The following is a 21,734-nucleotide window of genomic DNA, read 5'->3' on the forward strand; positions in this document are numbered from 1 at the left end:
GAGCAAGACGTTTGGTGAATTATTCCGTTTGTTTGACAAAATTGTTTCATTGAATCATTTATGAATTCTGCCGTTATTATATCGAAGAATTTGGATGTTGGTATTGAATTGTGTTTGTATCAAGGTATAAAACATACTAATTTTTATCAAACACTTCATATTTATGTTTAAAAAATAAATCCATGTCATGTTAGTGCAATCACCAACAAAGAGTACCAAAAAACGAAAGTTTTGTCCTCCAGCAGCTTTTGTCGGTCCCCAAACGTCCGAATGAATAAGGGAAAAAGGTAAATCAACTCTTGTGTTGTTTGGTAAAAAAAGTGTGTCTATGGCTTTTAGCCAAGACACAAGATTCACAACTTAATGTATCATTTAAAGGAAATAATTATGAAATAAAAGATGTGGATAACCAATCGATGGGTGTCCTAATATCCTACACTATAGCCAACATTCTCTATTGGTGGTTCCATGAGTCAACATCACAGTATCGTGTTGAGTCACTTCTTCAACATAGTACACTCCTTGGCGTCGGTGCCACGCTCAATAATCTCCATGTCTGGATATCTTGTAATATACAAAAGGTCTGGTGCATTAATACCGAACAATTTAATTCTTTTGTCACATGACAAATTAGAAAATAATTTGTGTGACAATGACGGGATGTAAAGACGATTTGTAAGTTTTAAAGTGGGTGATATTTCAATAGTTTCTCCTCCATTTAATGGAACTATTCCCCCATTGGCAGTTTTTATATGGTTAATTTTGTGTTTAGAGTTTGAAGTTATGTGGGATAGCTCGAAAGTCATAGTGCTGTAGCACCACAATCAAAAATCCATTACTTATTTAATTTTTCACATGTTTTGGCTGTATTAGCTTCTTCCACAATTTTATTTGGATTCGTTTTGTGAAAAACGGAATCTCATAGGATGTCTTTAAAATTTTTAAAGTTTGAGCCAGTATAAAAAACAACAGGTTCTTTAGGGGGCTTGTCGGAATTAACAGATTCTTTAAGGGTTTTATTCAATAACTTTAAAACTATATGGTCAATAAATCTATGGTTGCAAATGCAAGGGTTTGAGGGTAGTCTCTCAAACCTGTTACATGTGTTGCAATTATTATGATCGGTCGCTCTTTCTTCGGCAGATGCTACACCACCAAATCCTCCTGTTCCACTTCTAATATCATTATGTTTGTCAACTATCTTGTGATACATGGGTATAAACAAGAATGAAGATCGAATCACGTTGATTTAGAGAATACCCGTGATGAACTTCGAAACTCCCAAATCCCACCCAAAGGTTTATGGAAAATGAAGAGAAAATTGATAATTATTAAAATTCAATTTTGTCCCTTTAGATTATATAACCAGCATATAAATAAAGGGTCTAATACGAAATGGGCCTAAAATGGGCCATGGGCCAAACACAAACCCAAAAACAAAAACATAAAAAGGCCAAAACTTTATATAAGAGGCGTTTTTGGGCTTTGTACAGGGGCCAAACTGTTGTAGGCGTTTGCCATAATGTGCTCGTCGTCTCAAGCTTCGATTTGACTGGTAATAGGCCTGAAACGGAGCTTCGTGGGCCAAGTTATGCCCGTTTTCGTGGGCCACCTATAATAGCGCGATCTTGGGCCTCCAAATACATAATAGCCCGGTCTTCAATACTTGGGCCTACATCATTCCCCCCTGGACAGAAAAAATTCGACCTCGAATCCGTAGCATCTTATCATCAGAAGTATCCCCGTAATAAGGTAGTAAATGCTTCACATTAAACACATTAGAACAACAAACGTGACTCGACAGCTTTAGACGATAAGCATTTGAATTTATCTTCTCCACAATTTCCATGGGTCCAATCTTCTTAGCTGATAATTTGTTATATTCCCCAATAGAAAAACGATCTTTTATCAAAACAGCCCAGACAAAATCACCTTCTTCAAATTCAACATGTATTCGCTCTGGATCCGCAGCCTGCTTATACTTTGAATTGGCTCGAACCAGGTTGTCATGCACATCTTTATGAATTTCATGTAGCCCTTCAAAAAAATCTTTCATCTTATTGGGTATAGAACCAGGAACAGGAAGTGACATCAGATCAAGGGGTCCCCGTGGCTGAGCAGATTAAACCACTTGAAAAGGACTAAACCCGGTACTTCGATTGACAGCATGATTATGATCAAACTCAGCTTGACATAGCTTTTGATCCCAAGACTTCACATGATCACCCACAAGACATTGTAAAATATTACCAAGGGACCGATTAACAACCTCTGTTTGCCCATCCGTATGAGGGTGGTAGGCAATACTGAAGTTAAGCTGAGTGTTCACCATCTTCCACAGGCTGTGCAAAAATGACTCAAGAAACGAGTGTCCCGATCGGAAACAATAGAAGATGGTAAACCATGCAAACGATAGACATCCAGAAAGAATAAATGAGCCACATTAACTGCATTTGTTGTCTTCTTGCAAGGAATAAAGTGCACCATCTTAGAAAACCGATCAACCACAACAAATATTGAATCGTTTCCCCTCTGAGTCCATGGCAACCCCAACACAAAATCCATACTAATATCATTCCAAGGCTGTGAAGGGACCGACAAAGGCACCTTTTAACATAACGATCTACCTCTTTCCTCATAGTAGACCAGAAGTAGGAAGACTGCATCAAATGTAAAGTACGGTTACGACCAACATGACCCTCCCCATGTAACTCGTGAATAATTTTCAATCAAAGACTGGAGTCAGGAATACATAGCTGATTCCCTTTGAACAAAAAACCGTCATGCAAAAGAAAGTCTGACTTCTGACCCGCTTGCATATCCTGCAACACAACTGAAAAATATGGGTCAGTGGTTAACTGCTCACAAATAACATTCAACCCCAGCACAGTGATTCTCACGGAAACAAGCAAATTTCCACTCCTGCTCAAGGCATTAGCAACACGGTTTGAAACACTAGTTTTGTGTTTTACCACAAAAGTAAACTTTTCAAGAAAAGCTAACCAACGCCCGTGCTTATGAGATATCTTGTCTTGCGTGTGAATATGCCTTAGAGAATCATGATCGGTGAATAAAACAAACTATTTAAGAAACAAATAGTGACGCCAATGCTTTACAGTTTGGACCACTGCATAAAACACCAGGTCATAAGTACTATATCTCAACTTTGCCCCTGTTAACTTCTCACTAAAATAAGCAATTGGTCTACCCCCTTAACTGAGGACCCCGCCAATCCCAACCTTCGAGGCATCAGTATGAAGTTCAAAAACTTGTAAAAAGTTAGGCAATACCAGAATTGGTGCGGTAGTGAGCTTTTCTTTGATAACCTGAAAAGCTAACTCTGCTCCCTCTGTCCATACAAACGTCTTTCCCTTCATGCAATCTGTCATAGGGGCCATAATGGAACAGTAGTGTGGAATGAATCTCCTATAAAAAGAAGCAAGCCCATGAAAATTGCGGACTTCAGTAATGGTGGTAGGAGTTGGCCAGTTTTGAACAACTGCAACTTTAGACTCACCCACCTGTATCCCATCACCTGAAATAACATACCCAAATAACAAAACTTTAGGGGTCATGAACACACATTTCTTTGTTGCTGCATAGAAACGGTCTCTGCGAAGTAAGGCCAAAACCTTCTTCACATGCATGACATGCTCACTGAAAGAAGCACTATAAATAAGAATATCATCACATGCTTGGGCTTGCTAGGAACAAGCGTTATCTTTACCCCACCAAACATGAAGCTATAAGAATTTGACCACCCATCATTTTCTATACTTCGATCATACTCCCAAGGCCTACCCAACAATAAGTGACACGCATTTATAGGAACCACATCACACACAACATCATCTTTATATGTGGTCCCGATAGAAAAGGAAACAAGGGCTTTTTTTGAGACCGTTACCTCTCCCTCCTTTTTAAGCCATTGAAGCTTATAAGGCTTGTGGTGACTCTCCGTCTTCAAGACCAACTTTTGGACTACCTCTTTGTCACAACTTCCAAAATCGATAACAAACGTGCAAACCTTCCTCAGAATGGTACATGTGGAGTGGAAGATGTTATGCTTAAGCCATCCATCTCCATCAGCCTTTGGTGTATAGCAAGAACGCCTAACCACCAGGTTTACCCCCACATCACCGGCCACAAACTCCTCCTCATACTCGGGTTCTTCATCATACTCTGGGGCCTTTTCATATTCTTCATAATGTTCATCATCAGATTCAACAATCAAATGCCTCTTACCCGCTTGTTTACAGTCAACTTGCCGATGACCTGTCTCACCACATTTAAAACACTTCACCCTGCTACTACTAGCCCCCTTAGAAGTCGACCTAGTGTTAATGGCCCCCGACCTCTGCTGACTTGGCACGACACGAGGTCCTCCACTACCGACCCCGAATTTCCCCCAGCAGGGGCTGCTGAATACGAACCGCCCACCCGACGGTTTTGTTTTTCAAAAGCCAACGCCCGTTGGTGCGCCTCGGCGACTGTTAACGGATCAAAAATATTTATAGAATCCATGATCTGAACCCTTAAACCTCCAATATACCGAGCAACGAGTTGTTCGTCGGTTTCTTGGATATCAATACGAGCAACGAAATGATAAAACTCGGTCGTATAGTCATCAACCGATCTGGCACCCTTCTTTAGATTCTATAAATTTTGATACATCAACCGTTGAAAGTTGTGAGGTAAAAAGGTATCCCGCAAACACTTTCTCATCTTGGCCCATGTCACGATCCGTGACATTCCGAGTCTATTTTGTGTCATCTTCAATTATTGCCACCATGCTGACGCCCTCCCACGTAGCCTGGTAGCGATCAAAGAGACCCGCTTATTTTCAGGGACCTCTCGGAACTCAAACACCTCTTCTACAATAACCAACCAATCGATGAACCCTTCCGGATCCAAACATTCCCATCAAATTCTGGGATATCAGTACGGATCCCAGCATCCCAACACCGGTTTCCATCTCCAAGTTCTTGTCTTGGTCCCCTCTCGTAACCTTATTTGGAAGACGAACCATCATTACCAAAAAATTATCAAACTCCCTGTTTTCTGGGGCCGGCCTTCTATGATTCATCAAGTTAACCATTCGATCAGTTAGTTGATCGACCACTTGATCCAATCGTTGTTCCAACTCTCGTTTGTAAAACCTCATCGAGCAGTCTCTGTTGTCTCTTTGGAGGCATTTTTGAGCCATGAATTCGGCTTTGATACCAACTGATGCAGCGGTATAAACAAGAATGTAGATCGAATAATGTTGATTCGGAGAATACCCGTGATGAACTTCGAAACTCCCAAATCCCACCCATAGGTTTAGGGAAAATAAAGAGAAAATTAATAATTATAAAAAATCAAGTCTGTCCCTTTAGATTACATAACCAGCATATAAATAAAGAGTCTAATACGAAATGGGCCTAAAATGGGCCATGGGCCAAACACAACCCAAAAACAAGAACATAAAAAGTGCTGAAAAAACATAAAAAGGCACAAAACTTTATTTAGGAGGCGTTTTTGGGCTTCGGACAGGGTCCAAACTACTTTAGGCATTTGCCACAATGTGCTACTCGTCTCAAGCTTCGATTTGACTGGTAATAGGCCTGAAACAGAGCTTCGTGGGCCAAGTTATGCCTGTTTTCGTGGGCCACCTTTTATAGCGCGATCTTGGGCCTCCAAATACATAATAGCCCGGTCTTAAATACTTGGGCCCACATCATCTTGGTAGCTACTGAGTTTCCGATGGCTTCATTTGTTCCATTCACCACCAGTCTAGTTGCCAAGTCTGAGGTATCTCTTGAAGTCGCTTCAAGAATGTGTTGGTGAGCGGTTTCTTTTCTCACAATGGCATAGGCTTCTTCGGCTGATGGCAAAGGATCCCACCGTAGGATTTCTCTCTTAAAGGGTCGTATTTGCGATCGAGATCAATTTCTGTTCGGCTCTTATCCTATTGTATGAGGAAATATCAAATTCACAATTCATCAGGTTTGGGTCTCTTCTTTTAAGCCCCCCCCCCCCCAATTCCCTGCATCACGATCGAGCCACAAATCTTTGAGAGGCATATCAATTTGTTTGATTTCATTTGCCTTAACGTGAAGGTCAAATGTTTGCAATCCGTTCTTTTCACAGCTATAGGTTATAACTAGGGCATCCCACAATGATTTTGCGATGGGAAACTCGGTTAAATTGCTAGCAATGGTATGTTCTATGTTTTGTATAAGCTAGGTGAAGACAACCAGGTCATCTTATCCCAATGCTCATAAGTTTCGTCTATTTTTTATAGAGGAGATGTGGATGGGTGACCTAACGGATTCTTTGATTTTCCTTTGATTTTTACCTTAACTTTACGTCCCACAAGGCATAGTTTTGATTGTTGAGGTTGTCGGAAAGCATCTGTTTTGGATTTTGGGGCTGAAAGTTGAGATTGGCGATTTGGATGGCTAAATCATCATTGCTGATTTGGTTTGAGTTATTGACACCAAACATGGCAGCTTGGGAAGAAAGTATTGGTAATGATGAGCTGAACCGTGTTGTTTGATCCAAGAATCGTTCAACACCGCTTTGATACCATGTTGTGAAATGGAATTCAGATTGTTGCTCTTGTATAATGGTTTTGTGAATTTCTTGTTGAGGAAACTGGTTCTTCCCCTAGCAAGATCTAATCGAATAACATGATACATACACGAGACGATTACGTTATCAATACTTTATTGATTACATTACCGTTCATACATTACATACGTTAAAGCTCGGTTTTAGAGAGAATCCGGCAGCATAACATTACTCGAATAAATTAGACACGGACCTCTAAACTCATATGATAGGATCTGCCTATATATAGGTAAAGGCCCCATTTGTTAACATCACTAACGAATGGGGTGATCCCATAACGAATGACCTCCCATTGGTTAAATCTCATAACGAATGAGCATTACTTTAAGGAATGAGCCTCATAAGCTAAACATCCTTAGCGTATGAGCTCCTAACTTAACGAATGAGCTTAGTCAACAAATGAACCTCATTCGCTAAACATGCTAATAGAATGAGCCATATTACATTATAATCTAATGACTAAACTACCCTCTAACTTATTCGATCAACTGCAGACAACAAATCATGCAGAAACACTTGTGGTTGTTACAATTACAAATGAAAGAAGAAGAATATAAATAATACATGTTGATCATTAAAAGAGAAGGAAATACTATAAATTAGGAGCCTGACAATCTTTGAATTGAACCTCTAACGGTAACATGAAGTTGTCAATCATCTCTAAATGGGTAAATAATATTAAGTTGATCCCTTGTAATCTCTTATTTTAATTTAGTCGTTTAACAATCATCTCATATCAATCGGACCCTAATGATTTCTATTAATAGGAAGTAAAACTATCGATCTACGTTATGTTTATTTATTAATGAAAACGATTATACTTGATAAATAAAGAGTATTTATGGCGATGGGATCAATGAAGCAATAATATCTTATGCTAAAACTTCATGAATAAGAAAAACATTGCATGACATTGCATGCTTAAAACATATTATGGTTTGCAAAGGTCACAGATCAATTAGGATATAGACACCTTAAACTTGATTTGGATTATTCTTGCCGTTCAAAATGAAATTTATTATTATTTTTTAATATGAATAGGATTAATTACATATTATAGACACCTTAAACTTGATTTGGATTAATTACATATTACTTGCATCTTATATGATAAAATTGCAAGTAGACTAATTAACAAACAAAACTAAACCAGATGGACTTATACACTTTAATTAATTTGTTAATCAAACATTAGCAATCAATCTTAACTATATTTATAAAGATATAAAAAACCAAATGCAGATTAGAAATTACAAACTCACAAAAATAAACGGAAAAACACTGATTAAAGGACCATCATACGTGGATCAAATGAAAAAACACACTAAAACCTTAGTACCTCTTACCATTTTATTCAGACACAAACTAATGATGTTTGTTTTGTTTGTTACTTCAAATGAAAATCAACTCATAATTAAAGAGCTTTGCATTGCATCACTTATCACCAAACAAGTATCCCACAGATGATGCTCCACCAGGAACCGAAGTAACTCTCGTCGACGGGCGACCCTAGAAATCATGAAACATTTGAAAATATGACATATAAAGAACATAAGTGATCAGTAACATTAATTTGATCTTTCATAAAAATCTTTGAATTTGAAAAACTTACACTATCAGATTTATGGTAGATATAAGTCTTGTGCAATGGGATATTATCATCTATCTTAGATGGAGAAGGCAGAGGTTTCTTGGGTATTTCCTCCTCTACATCATCAGTGCCATACGGTGGTATACAAACCGACGGTAAAGAACGTTTAGGGTCATGGTTACTTTCTTGGTCTAATGCATTGGAGCCAAACAAGTACCCTAAAGAACTTTGACCTCCGCCGGAGGTAGAAACCGTTTGTGAGGGCACCTTGGATTGATCATTGTCTTGTTGCTCTAACTCACCGGATATATTACCAAACAAATAGCCTAAAGAACTTTGTCCTTGGCCAGAACTTTTCCTCCCACTCATTGGAACCAAACATACACCTAAGCTTGAATGTATGTTGTGTGTTTGTAACCCTCATATTTATGTATGGAGTGGCTTATGAGTTATGCCTCTGTTTATAGAGTCAACTATATTATTTTATTAAAGAGGTTGTGGGTATCCAATGCATCGATTGGATTAATATCCACATAGTGGAATGCTAACAACTTAGAATTTGGCTTTCGTAAACACCTTTTATCTTATTTATTGATATATAGTTAGTTATACGTATATCATAGTAAATGACCTCGTGAAGTATCATGTCATTCTCATCCTATTCTCTATCTCTAAATCTAAAATTACATTAAAGCATACTATATTTTCTCTCTCATTTTCAATTAAATAATACTTTTTATATATTTATCATTACCATTTATATTTCCTTCACACACAACCACTTTCAAAATATATTAAAAAATTATAGAGGGTAAATAGTAGTTTTTCAAATATACAGAAAAATCAATACGTTTTAAAATATATAAACTCTTCACTCACAACACCCTAAATAAAATTTTAAATTATAAAAACATCCCAAGCATAAATAGGGGGTTGGATGAGAATGCTCTTATATATTTATTTTTTGAACGGCTCTAAACAGGGATGACATGGATTCACCTAAAAACCATATGACATAAAGCAACCCGGGCATTTCAGCGGAATAAAGATACGACCTGTATCCATCAAAAGGATCAATGACACGATTTATTGTTAAACCCCTCAAGAGAACTAAGAGAATATTTTCACCAACCAATAAGAATGTGTGATGCAGTGGCGGACCAGGATTTTTTTCCAATGAGTTCACTGCTTTTAAATGCTCTAATTTTTGTACGACTGGCCATAAAAATATTTCGGGTCGATTCGAAGGTTTAGGTCGGTTCAACGGTTCGGGTCGGGTAAGGCCGTAAGGTTCATTACATAACATAAATACGATAAATTAACAAAAAAACAAACATCGTCATAGAAAGGATAACATACATAATAAAGATACAATTGTATTTTAAAACAAATAAAAAAAACTTACTTATAGTTGTTCTCTACGAGTTTTCATCTTTTGGAAACGTTGCATTACATCTTCAATCGAAACTTGTTGAAGGAACTCTCTTTCAATGTAACAAATGCAAGCATCGTTCAAGAATCCGTCACCCATCCTATTACGCAATTCCGTCTTCAAATGCTTCATTGAAGAAAAACTTCTTTCAACACTCGCCGTTGCAACCGGTAAAACTAACGATAACTTGATTAAACGATAGACCAACGGGAAATCAATGTGTTTTCTTGTTTCCACCATCCTTTTGGCAAGCTCACTTACCCCATTCAAGTCGTCAAACCGTGTATCTTCTTTCACATTAGCAATGTAGTTGCCGAGTTCATAGAAAAGCTTGTCTTTTTCATCAAAATTAAAATCACATGGATACATCTCGGCCAAATATAGCAAATTTAGTTTATCAAAGGCTTCAAAATTAAGGCACGGGCTCAAACAACTCATATAAATAAGCAAGTTAGTGGTTACCACGTTAAAACGGTTACCAAGCTCTTGAATTTGCATGTCGAGTACCGTGTTAAAATTGTTGACCACATAATGTTGACGATTAGTGATGCCGGTCTTCTTTCTTCGATTTTTCGGGTCAACATAAACGGCTTCCATGTTAACCATTTCAATATCATACTTTTCACAAAAGGATGTGACATCTATCAAAAGTGAGTCAAAACCTTCAAGTCGATAGGTTTGTAATTCTTCTTTAGTAGTTTTGACTAGCTTAACTGCATTCAATATGTCTTGATCTTTTCTTTGAAGTGCTTCACACAATGTGTTAGTAACACCCAAAATGTGCTTCATCAAATGTAGATAAAACACAAAAGTATATGTTCTCATGTATAATTGAAGTCCATTTGCTTGACTTTTGTGAGCATCAAGATCTCCCGAATTTTCTATATATTCAAGCACGTCAATGACACTAGGATATAAAGAAACCAAACGGGTCATCGTTTTTTCGTGGGAACTCCAACGTTTATCTCCGGCTCTTGCAAGTGATAGTTCTTGATTTTGTCCACTTCCCGTTTCAACTTCCGGATTCAATCCCAATCTTTCTCTTTGACTTTCTCTTATCAAAGCTACCCGCTTGCAAGATGCACCAACAACATTTACTAAACTAGATACTTCATTGAAAAAATTAAAAATTTCATGATGTTTGTTTGCAAGAGCCACAACAACAAGTTGAAGTTGGTGAGCAAAACAATGAACATAATATGCGGATGAATTTTCTTTCAAAATCAAGGCTTTCAAACCATTAAACTCACCGGACATGTTACTTGCACCATCATATCCTTGGCCTCTAATCCTACTCAAACTCAAATTGTAATGAGCAAATAATTCATCAATGGCCTTCTTAAGAGATAACGCGGTTGTTTCCATTACATGAATAAGGCCAACAAATCGCTCTTTCACAAATCCAAATTTATCAACATATCTCAATACCACAGCCATTTGTTTCTTTTTAGAAACATCCCTCGATTCATCAACTAATTTGGAAAAGACATCATCACCAAGTTCATCAAATATCTTCTTTAATACTTCTGCCGCAAAACAATTACAAATCTCTTTTTGGATTGATGGAGCCGTCATTTGGTTATTCTTCGGAGCATTGCTTAATATAACTTTACCAATTTCTTCATTTATTACTCCAAATAATTTTAAAAGCTCTATGAAATGCCCTCTATAATGAGATGTTTCGGACTCATCATGACCACGAAAAGATAAAGCACCATTCAACAATCCATAAGTGGCTATAATCGAAGCACTTAATCGCATCTTATATTCCCTTTTGTTTTTATCAGTTTTTTTATCAAGTGCCACATGTACAGATTGAGCTTGGTTAAGTAAGTGTTCCCCTCTTTTACGCGCTTTGTCATGTAAACTATTGATTTTACCGGCATGAGTTGTAAATCTTGAGATTCTATGCCAACACCGTACCCCTTCACTCACAAAAGCATCATTGTGTCCAATTTCCTTAAACAAGTAACAATATAAGCAATACACTTTATCCGTTTTGACACTATATTCCAACCAATTTCCATGCTCTTGTGTGTACCAATCCTTATTAAAACGTCTTGCTTTATCACTAAAATCTGTTTGTGGAAACTCATGCTCTGTTGGTTGACATGGACCTCTAAGTAAATAAGTTCGTCTAATTTCATCTTTTTGACTTGGATGATAAGATGAATTGGTTTCCTTTCCGAAGGATCCCACGGAAGGTCATTCAAATCTATTCGTTCTTTACTACTTGAAGATGATGATTGAATGTTTGATGGTTCACTTGAGAAATATATTTTAATATTCATAATGCCTACAAATAAAATTTAAACATCACTAATTTTCTAATTCAATTAACAAACTTCAACATAATCATACTTCCTAATTGTAATTTCAGTAAACAAACAATAATAATTGAAGCAAAACATCAAATCATACCTTACTGTTAGTCTGTGAAGATTGGAGTGAAGGAAAGATGGAGACTAGGGATGGAGAGGAAGGCAGAGGAGGCGAGGAGCCGAGGACATTGTGGCGGAAGAGAGAAGGCCGCCGGCGGTGGTGGTGGGGGGCTGGGGGGTTAGGGTTTGAACAGCAGGTGGTGATGTCTGATGTTGTTGTGTGTTAGCGATGGGTAGAGATGGGTAGGAGTAAAAAAGTAAACCCTAACTTAACTGGATAAAAAATAAAAATAAAAATAAAAAGCAAAAAAACAGAAAATAAAAAAATTCAGCTTTCGTTGAGACTCGAACCCGGGTCAGAAGATGGATGGCGAGATTAAAGGGGGAATCATTACCACCAGACCAGAATTATATAATGTTTATGGGTTCACTCTCAAAATTTATATGGGTTCACTCTCACAAATTATACCTATATTCTATATAAATTTCGGAACTTAGTAGGCTCCCGTGAACCCGTATCACACACTACAGATCCGTCCCTGGTGTGATGTTACTATCACATTCCAATAGGTCATTCTACTAGTTGGGACCAAAGATGTAATCGTTGGCATTGCCCTACCTGACCTCCACAAACTACTGAAAAACTTCGCAATAGCGGCGACATTTGCCGCTGCTAAAAATCCCCCATTATTGTCATTAAAGGTATTAGTGACGACTATGTTGACAAATCGCGGTTAACGATGTTGCTGGTAATACTTCACCGGTGATGCCAAAAAGTCGTCGCTAATACCTACGACAAAGATTTTGCAGGAAAACTTTCTAGAGACGGATTTCAAGAATTTTTTAACTTAACAAAATATGATTAATTTGCGGGAGATTTTTTTATTAATCAAATTCAACTCGAAATGAAATAAAGCATGATTATTTCTTATTAACGTGTACATTAAATTGCAACGTGAAGAATTCGGTCCATAAAAATGCATATATGTGTATGTCGGTAATTGATCATGGTAGTTAAAGGAGATAGCCTGTGAACCGAAGGTCATGACGGTGCTAGTGGGCCCGGTGTCGCCTTTGAAAGAGGGAAGGAAAAAGGTGGTCGGCAGTCCTTGGCCTTAACACTCGGTAGGCCCGAAATTTATTTTTAAAATAAATTTTATATATTTTTATGAAAAAGAATTATGTATTTTTAATGTTTAAACTCGATTATCCAACTCATTTTAAGTCTATTTTTAATAAATAATAATAATAAATTTGCATAACCCAAATCATAACTAAGTAATTAGTTCATTTAAAGAGTTAACTGTCTAAACCCAAGAAAAAACCCCTTTTACTTAAGGGCAAAACAAATTTCGCCTTCTTGCCAAAAAAAATACTGATTCTCTAAGACTGCCCTGCTAGTGGTTGGAGCTTGAAACTAGTGAACTGAAGGGTTTGGATCTTGACGCTAGCGAGTGACGGTCTTATGGTTGCGGATGAAGGCGGTGGTGGTTTAAGGAGAAACAAGAAGATGCCTGATGTACGTATTGAAGGAGATGGTCGGTCAATTGTGAAGGAGATGATATTGGATTGAGAAAGAAGAAAATGAGGAGCTATAAGATGGGGTGGCCATTGGATCCACATTTTATCAAGGGTTAGGAAGTAATCTTAGAAAAGCACATTGATTATGAGCAATAGCAATGACGGAATTAGCAGCGACAACAACCATTAGCACTGCTATTGCTCATATTTCTCATAGGGACAACTATAAATACCACATATGAGAAAGAACTCAAGTATGCCCTTACTCTTGCTAGCAAATATACTTTCATACTTGCTCTTTAAGAACTCAATATTGATTCTCAGTGACGGAACTACTCATGCGGGACTGGGTTCGCCCGAACCCATTCTATTTTCGATTTTATTTAGAGCATATAGTAGTGTATTAATGAACGAGTTCATTCATTTTTGACGACCAATCCCATTAATTAAGAAACGAAAAGGCGAAGAAAGCATATCGAAAATTTCTCCCGTGAACGGATTTGCTAAAGAAGAAGCAAAGTAGGTAATTTAATATTTTAGGTTAAGTGAGTTTTTAAGGTACCCAATAAATATATTCACTAACTACTTTTTCTTAAAACAATATGCATTCTCATAATTTCTTGATAATAAAACTATTCAAAATTATATTAAATTACATTAAATAAATTCTAATTTACTATGCTATTAATACATGTGTTTTTAATGAGTTTGAGTTTCTCTTTTTAAAGTTTCATGATAGTTATTTTTTTATTTTGGTTTCATTTCAGTTTTTTGTTTTTTGTCCGGTTTAGTTTTTATAAATTTGTTTCATTTCAGTTTCGTTCCAGTTTGATTGGTTTTTTTATTTCGTTTTAGGAGGGTTTAACTTTATTTTGTTTTGGTTTCAACAGTTTTTGTTTTTCAGTTCGGTTTTAGTTTTTCTGTTTCATTTCGGTTTTTATTTTAATTTTATTGGTATTTGGTTTTATTTAGGTTTTCGATTCTGGTTTTGTTTTAGTTTTTTCAATTTAGTTTCGTTTTAATTTGTATTTAGTTTGTTTGCTGTTTGTTTTAGTGGCTATTGAAAAATGAAAGAATATGAAAGATTCACAAGTTAAGTGAAAGATTCACATAGTTTCAACTTTCAAATTGGTTGAATTCATTGAAACTTTATATTTTTTGTAACATTATGAAAATTTCGAGTTCAAAATAACAACTTTTCAAAGTCTAGGGACCAAATTTGCCAAAATCCAAACTTGAGGGTTAAAAATGTAAATTTTGTTTTCCTGGCCAATCGCGTAGCACGATGGATCAGAAGAGAGACCCATCGCGTACCGTGATGGGGTGTCTGACAGCAAGGCGTGTGGCACGCCACGTGTCCACACGTGGCACACCGGTCGCCACGTGTCCCAACACGTGGCCACACGTGGCACGTCGTCCGCCACGTGTCAACACGTGGTACACCATCTGCCACGTGGCAGACCTACTAGGTGACTCACCAGTGCTACGTCGCGGTACGCGACGGGTGCCCAGAAAGCCATCGCGTAGCGCGATGGGACATCAAAAATTGTCTATAAATAGCAGGTCCGAGATCTTCATTTCCCACACCCAATTTCAGCACATCTCTCTCTCTCTCTAACATCTCTCTACAATACCATAATCAAATACTCGATCCACCTCGATTAACGTGCCATAATTCCTAGATAAGCGTGTCCCGATCCTCGATTTTCGTGTCGACATTTCCTCGAAGTTCGTGTCACCCTCCACCCACATAAAACCAAGAATTTGTTTGTTCTCGAAAGGCGTGTCGTCAATTATCGAAGACTGGTGATCGTTGGCGTGCTAAGGAAGGTGTACCGAACTTGATCAAGAAAAAGAAGCGGCGTTGGAGTGCTGCTCGAGTTCTTAGGGTTTCTAAAACGCCAACAAGGTTAGGTGTAACGACAATATATATAATATTATATTAAAGACTTAAGCCTTAAGTCGAGGTTATACTCGATACCTCGATAAAAGAGAAATAAACATAACAAAGAAAAGAATAAAAGATTGAATTGTAAATATGTATATATGTGTGTAAGTATATATGTATATTCTTTGTTATGAAACTATTATTTAAGTAATAAAGCATATTCTTAAATAATAAAAGAAAAGAATACGTTTCTTAGATAAGAAGAAACGTCGGGTTTTATATATATAAACTAAAGGTTTATAATTACTTTTAAACTAAAGGTTTTCAAGTAAAATAGATTTATGAACTAAAGGTTCATCGAGGTAGAGATATAAAATAAGACTAAAGGTCTTAAGCTGGATTGCATATCGGACTGACAAATGGTTATACTCGTACTATAGGTGCGAGATAGCAAGGGAAACACCCTCGGACGGTGTTGAAGCCGATCCCAAAGCGAAAAGGTGAATATGCCCCCAAACTTTTATAAACTTTTTTTCAAATGAGTCAAACATGTTATATGAAAAATATTTACAAGAAACTATGTGTTCCTAAAACCGTTATAAGTAAGAGTATAAGCCTAGACCTCAGGCAGTAGTATATGTGTGTCTGGATCCTTACATATGTGGTAGTACGCGGTGGGCACATCGCACCACGCTTGGTCGTAGGACGCTTTCCTATAGGAAGCACGACCATGTGTATACTTACAGGTGCTTAACTAAGTCGAACGTTGCGGTGTTTGCTGAGGTGACCTAGTGTAGAGGCTCGAGTTTATAATTTTATTGTTTTAACTTTGTTATTCCTAAGCCACGATAGGCCGAGGCAGGCGTAATCTCGAGGGGTAATAAAGTAAAAGAAAATATTTTTGCGTCAGCGTGTTCACCAGCATTCGTTGCTGACGTATTTTATTACATTTTGCAGGTGAACAACAATAACGCTTGTAGTGACGAAGTGTTATGAATATCCGATGGCTCGGATTTGTTTTGTAATAACTTAATATATTAAAATGGTGGTTTTGTAAAACAAGTTATCTTTTAAACACTAAACGGGAAACTTTTATATCCCGTCTTTTTTATGTAAATGTTTATAAGTTAAATCCACATGTTTGCAAGTCTTCCACTAAATGAACATAACTTTGATTTATTTACAAATGTGGTACCAACATAGTCGTCACACTCCTAGGCCGTGTTTTGGGTTGTGACAAGTGTTGGTATTAGAGCCATTGATCTTAGCGAATTAGGTATCATAAAACAATACCCAAGCTTCGATCCAAGTACAGGAAATAATTATTTATTTGTTTTAGGGATAAGATAGGCTGGTAACCTTTTCTTTCTCTCCAAAATCGAAACCACCCATAATATTATATGCCATTCAAAGCTTACATGGAGAATTATGTACGCAAGGCAAAAGAGGTTGGAATCGTCGAACCTTATCCCTAGGATAACATGAGTGATGGTTATTATGAAGCATACTTTGACCAAGATGTGGAACATGATTTAACCAAACCCGTATACTACCCCGAAAGTAAACACTATCCAATAGACGTTCCCAAAAGTCCACCGAAACAAAGAAGTAAGCCACCAAGGCATTCAAGTTACCATCCACCAACAATATCAATGTACCATCCCTCTGAAGTACCGACGTACCATCCATCTGAGATCCCCATATACCAACCCTCTGAGATACCGCAATACTACCCAGCTGGATACCTACCACCAAATCCTCATCCATCCTATGCATTCCTGTCCAATTTACCCATTAAGTAGAACCAAGATCCACATCCTTCGACTGGATGAAATTCCACTCCGATCAAGGACGATGGCATACTGGAAGCTCCACTTTCAATGAAGTCAACTCTCAACCCAACAATAATGGAGGGCCATCCCGCAAACCTAGAATTAGGATAATGATGCCCTATGAAAGTTTCCAGATGCCCCCGATAAACAATGAAACCACTCAGCATATGGAAGAGGAGGAACCTGAAGAAAACGAAGAACCCGAGGAGGAAGAGGAGGACCCCGAAGAAGAGGAGGATCCTGAGGAAGAGTCTGAACCGGAAGAAGAGCATCCCGATAATCCCAATGAGATATCAACATCAATGGATGGATCGCTCACTTCCCAAAACCCAAGCTACGGTTCTGTTGATCCATATGTTCAATACCTCGAGAAACTCAAGAACCAAGCTTCGTCAAGCTTCCCACTATTTCAAGGTGTAATCCCAACAGAAGAAGATCGAGCTGATGAGATTCGAGAACAAAATCCAGCTGCTAAAACTTACCTCTACCCTTCATCCGACATGACTTACGTTCTGTATCCAGAACCAAGGAATCACTAATGAGATGGTAACATTGGGTTACCGCGACCCACCACCACAATATGGATACCCCAACGAAGTCCCACTATCATACGAAGAACACTTGGACCGCGCCCTGCACAAAACAGATGATTGGAGAAAGAAGGTAGCCATTGAAGGAGAGAAAAAGAAGAAAATAGGAAAGACACTTCTTCGTAAGTGCAAAAAATTAACAAAAGTGGTGAAGAAGTTCTTAAAAGATTGAAGATGGTGGAGAAGAATGCAATATGAAGTTATGTGTAATATAGTCTTGTATGATATGTGAAATATATATGTAACAAGAACGTTGAAACGTTCTTTGAATAAAGATAGGTTGATATATATATATATATATATATATATATATATATATATATATCAAACGATATATATACATATATATATTTATATATATATATATATATATGCATGAAATAAGACATGTGTTTAATATAAGAAATTTGTTAAATTTCAGTTAAAAGAAATAATTAAAATAAAAATGTCTAAACAAAGTAATAACGAGAATGCACGGAAAGAAAAAGAAATAAAAGAAAAGGGAAAAGGTCCCGAGAAAGCACAAGAAGAACCTATTCCCGATAAATATATGAGCCAAATTCAAAAGATGATTAAGAAAGCGGTTAGGGAAGATTCCGAATCTAGATCCCAATCTAGGCAATCTAAACATTCTCGATCCGTTAATCCTTCTAAAAAATCTGTAAAATCTCGTCCGAATCCATCTCGTGTCGAAGATAGCGTTCATGAGTCGAATGCTGATGGAGGCGTTAGACAAAATTTTAAGACACTCAAGATTAGTGGGTGCTCATTCAAAGATTTCAAATACTATGGACCAAAGGAGTTCCATGGTGATAAAGGAGCCATCACAACCAAGAGGTGGCTTGAGGAGATGGAGACAATAGTGATAACAAGCAAGTGTACCAATGAGGAGAAGATTCAATATTCTGCCTTGATGTTCAAAGGAGAGGCGCTCGAGTGGTGGAATACAATGATCATGAGTAAAGGGAGAGAAGTGATGTATAACATGACTTGGGATGAGTTCAAGGCGATACTGATGGGAAAGTTCTGTCCCATGCATGAAACCGACCAAATCCAAACGAAATTTCTCAATCTTAAGGTCGTGGGGACGAATCTTCATGAATACAACACCAAGTTTCACGAATATTGTCGCCTGGTTCCCCAGCTAGTGAATCCAGAATCCAGCAAAGTCACCCGATACATTTGGGGACTACCGCGGGAAATCCGCGACATGGTGAGGTCTCACTTACCTCAAACCGTTGACTCTGCGATGGAGTTAGCTGGTTATCTGATGGGCGGTTTGGTCCGTAATAAGGAAGAGGATAAGAACGTTACATTATGAAAATTTCGAGTTCGAAATAGCAACTTTCCAAAGTCTAGGGACCAAATTTGCCAAAATCCAAACTTGAGGGTTAAAAATGTAAATTCTGTCTTCTTGACACATCGCTACGCGATGGGTCAGAAGAGAGACCCATTGCGTACCGCGATGGGGTGTCTGACAGCAAGACATGTGGCACGCCACGTGTCCACACGTGGCACGTCGTCCGCCACGTGGCGGCACGTGGCAGACCTACTGGGTGACTCACCAGGGCTACGTCGCGGTACGCGACGGGTGCCCAGAAAGCCATCGCGTACCGCGATGGGACATCAAAAATTGTCTATAAATAGCAGGTCCGAGATCTTCATTTCCCACACCCAATTTCAGCACAACTCTATCTCTCTTACATCTCTCTACAATACCATAATCACATACTCGATCCACCTCGATTAACGTGCCATAATTCCTAGATAAGCGTGTCCCGATCCTCGTTTTTCGTGTCGACATTTCCTCGAAGTTCGTGTCACCCTCCACCCACATAACACCAAGAACTTGTTTGTTCTCGAAAGGCGTGTCGTCAATTGTCAAAGATTGGTGATCGTTGGCGTGCCAAGGAAGGTGTACCAAAGTTGATCAAGAAAAAGAAGTGGCGTTGGAGTGCTGCTCGAGTTCTTAGGGTTTCTAAAACGCCAACAAGGTTAGGCGTAACGACAATAAATATAATATTATATTAAAGGCTTAAGCCTTAAGTCGAGGTTATACTCAATACCTCGATAAAAGAGAAATAAACATAACGAAGAAAAGAATAAAATATTGAATTGTAAATATGTATATATGTGTGTAAGTATATACGTATATTCTTTGTTATGAAAATATTATTTAAGTAATAAAGAGTATTCTTAAATAATAAAAGAAAAATAATACGTTTCTTAGATAAGAAGAAACGTCGGGTTTTATATATATAAACTAAAGGTTAATAATTACTTTTAAACTAAAGGTTTTCAAGTAAAATATATTTATGAACTAAAGGTTCATCGAGGTAGAGATATAAAATAAGACTAAAGGTCTTAAGCCGGATTGCATATCGGACTGACAAATGGTTATACTCGTACTATAGGTGCGAGATAGCAAGGGAAACACCCTCGGACGGTGTTGAAGCCGATCCCAAAGCGAAAAGGTGAATATGCCCCCAAACTTTTATAAACTTTTTTTCAAATGAGTCAAACATGTTATATGAAAATTATTTACAAGGAACTATGTGTTCTTAAAACCGTTATAAGAGTATAAGCCTAACCCTCAGGCAGTAGTATATGTGTGTCTGGATCCTTACATATGTGGTAGTACGCGGTGGGCACATCGCACCACGCTTGGTCGTAGGACACTTTCCTATAGGAAGCACGACCATGTGTATACTTACGGGTACTTAACTAAGTCGAACGTTGCGGTGTTTGCTGTGGTGACCTAGTGTAGAGGCTCGAGTTTATAATTGTGTTGTTTTAACTTTGTTATTCCTAAGCCACGATGGGCCAAGGCAGGCGTAGTCTCGAGGGGTAATAAAGTAAAAGAAAATATTTTTGCGTCAGCGTGTTCACCAGCATTCGTTGCTGACGTATTTTATTACATTTTGCAGGTGAACAAGAATAACGCTTGGAGTGACGAAGTGCTATGAATATCCGATGGCTCGGATTTGTTTTGTAATAACTTAATATATTAAAATGGTGGTTTTGTAAAACAAGTTATCTTTCAAACACTAAACGGGAAACTTTTATATCTCGTCTTTTGTATGTAAATGTTTATAAGTTAAATCCACATGTTTGCAAGTCTTCCGCTAAATGAACGTAACTTTGATAGTAATACATCAATTCTATAAATGATGGCAAACCCATAAAAAAATAATTTTGATTATCACACCGGAAGGTAGTCACGTGAAGACCCTATTCCCGTGGCAGGACTAATAGTGTCTTTTGCATGATTAACCTTCAATATTTGCTAGAGTTTTCATCAAAAGATCTAGTTGTCGAACTAAGATCTAGGCATTGCAAAAAATGGTTAAACCGCATAGACCATTTTTGCCATTTTCTTTATGAAAAAATTGTAGGAAAAGTGATTGATCAACGGGGTTTAATGAACAAATAGAGACTTTAGTGACTAATAATCAATTAGAAGATCGCCTCAATCCGGACTTCCGGTATTATAAAAGAAAAAAAAAGAGAGAAAAAATGGAGGTTTGATTTGTATAAAAACTAAAGGAAAATTGGATTTTAATAATCCCTATTAAATGGTATTGGCCGATAATAATCCCTATTTGTTTTATCACCACTGGCGGTCTCAAATTCAAAAAAGTTTGCCCCCAATGGTCCCCCGTTAAAAATGACTTAATGAACACCACAGAGTCCCGCGGTGTAAATCTATTGGTTTTGATATGAAAATCTATTTATACTAGTAAAACAAAACTATTTTTTTCACATGTCATTCAACTAGAGTTAACTATGATACCAACCAATACTATTACTATTTATAGAATTACTAACAAAGTTACAAATATAACTTTAAGTGTTGTATTAAATGATATTTTTAGATATTTAGG

The 21,734-nt window shown here is 37.5% G+C and overlaps 1 protein-coding gene across 1 annotated transcript; it reads right to left on the bottom strand.

The window, feature by feature from the left end:
- Nucleotides 1-9,430: 9,430 nt before the first annotated feature.
- LOC143532639 (uncharacterized) lies at nucleotides 9,431-11,840 on the bottom strand (the record flags this gene model as incomplete). Its single annotated transcript, XM_077027637.1, has 1 exon — nucleotides 9,431-11,840. A coding segment is annotated over one exon (2,229 nt), but the record flags the coding sequence as incomplete, so codon positions are not given.
- Between the last annotated feature and the right edge of the window lie 9,894 nt (nucleotides 11,841-21,734).

This window comes from Bidens hawaiensis, unplaced genomic scaffold, assembly GCF_021521415.1.
Source record: "Bidens hawaiensis isolate Kalapana, Puna unplaced genomic scaffold, B.hawaiensis_p1.1 tig00009539_1, whole genome shotgun sequence".
Taxonomy (NCBI): Eukaryota; Viridiplantae; Streptophyta; class Magnoliopsida; order Asterales; family Asteraceae; genus Bidens; species Bidens hawaiensis.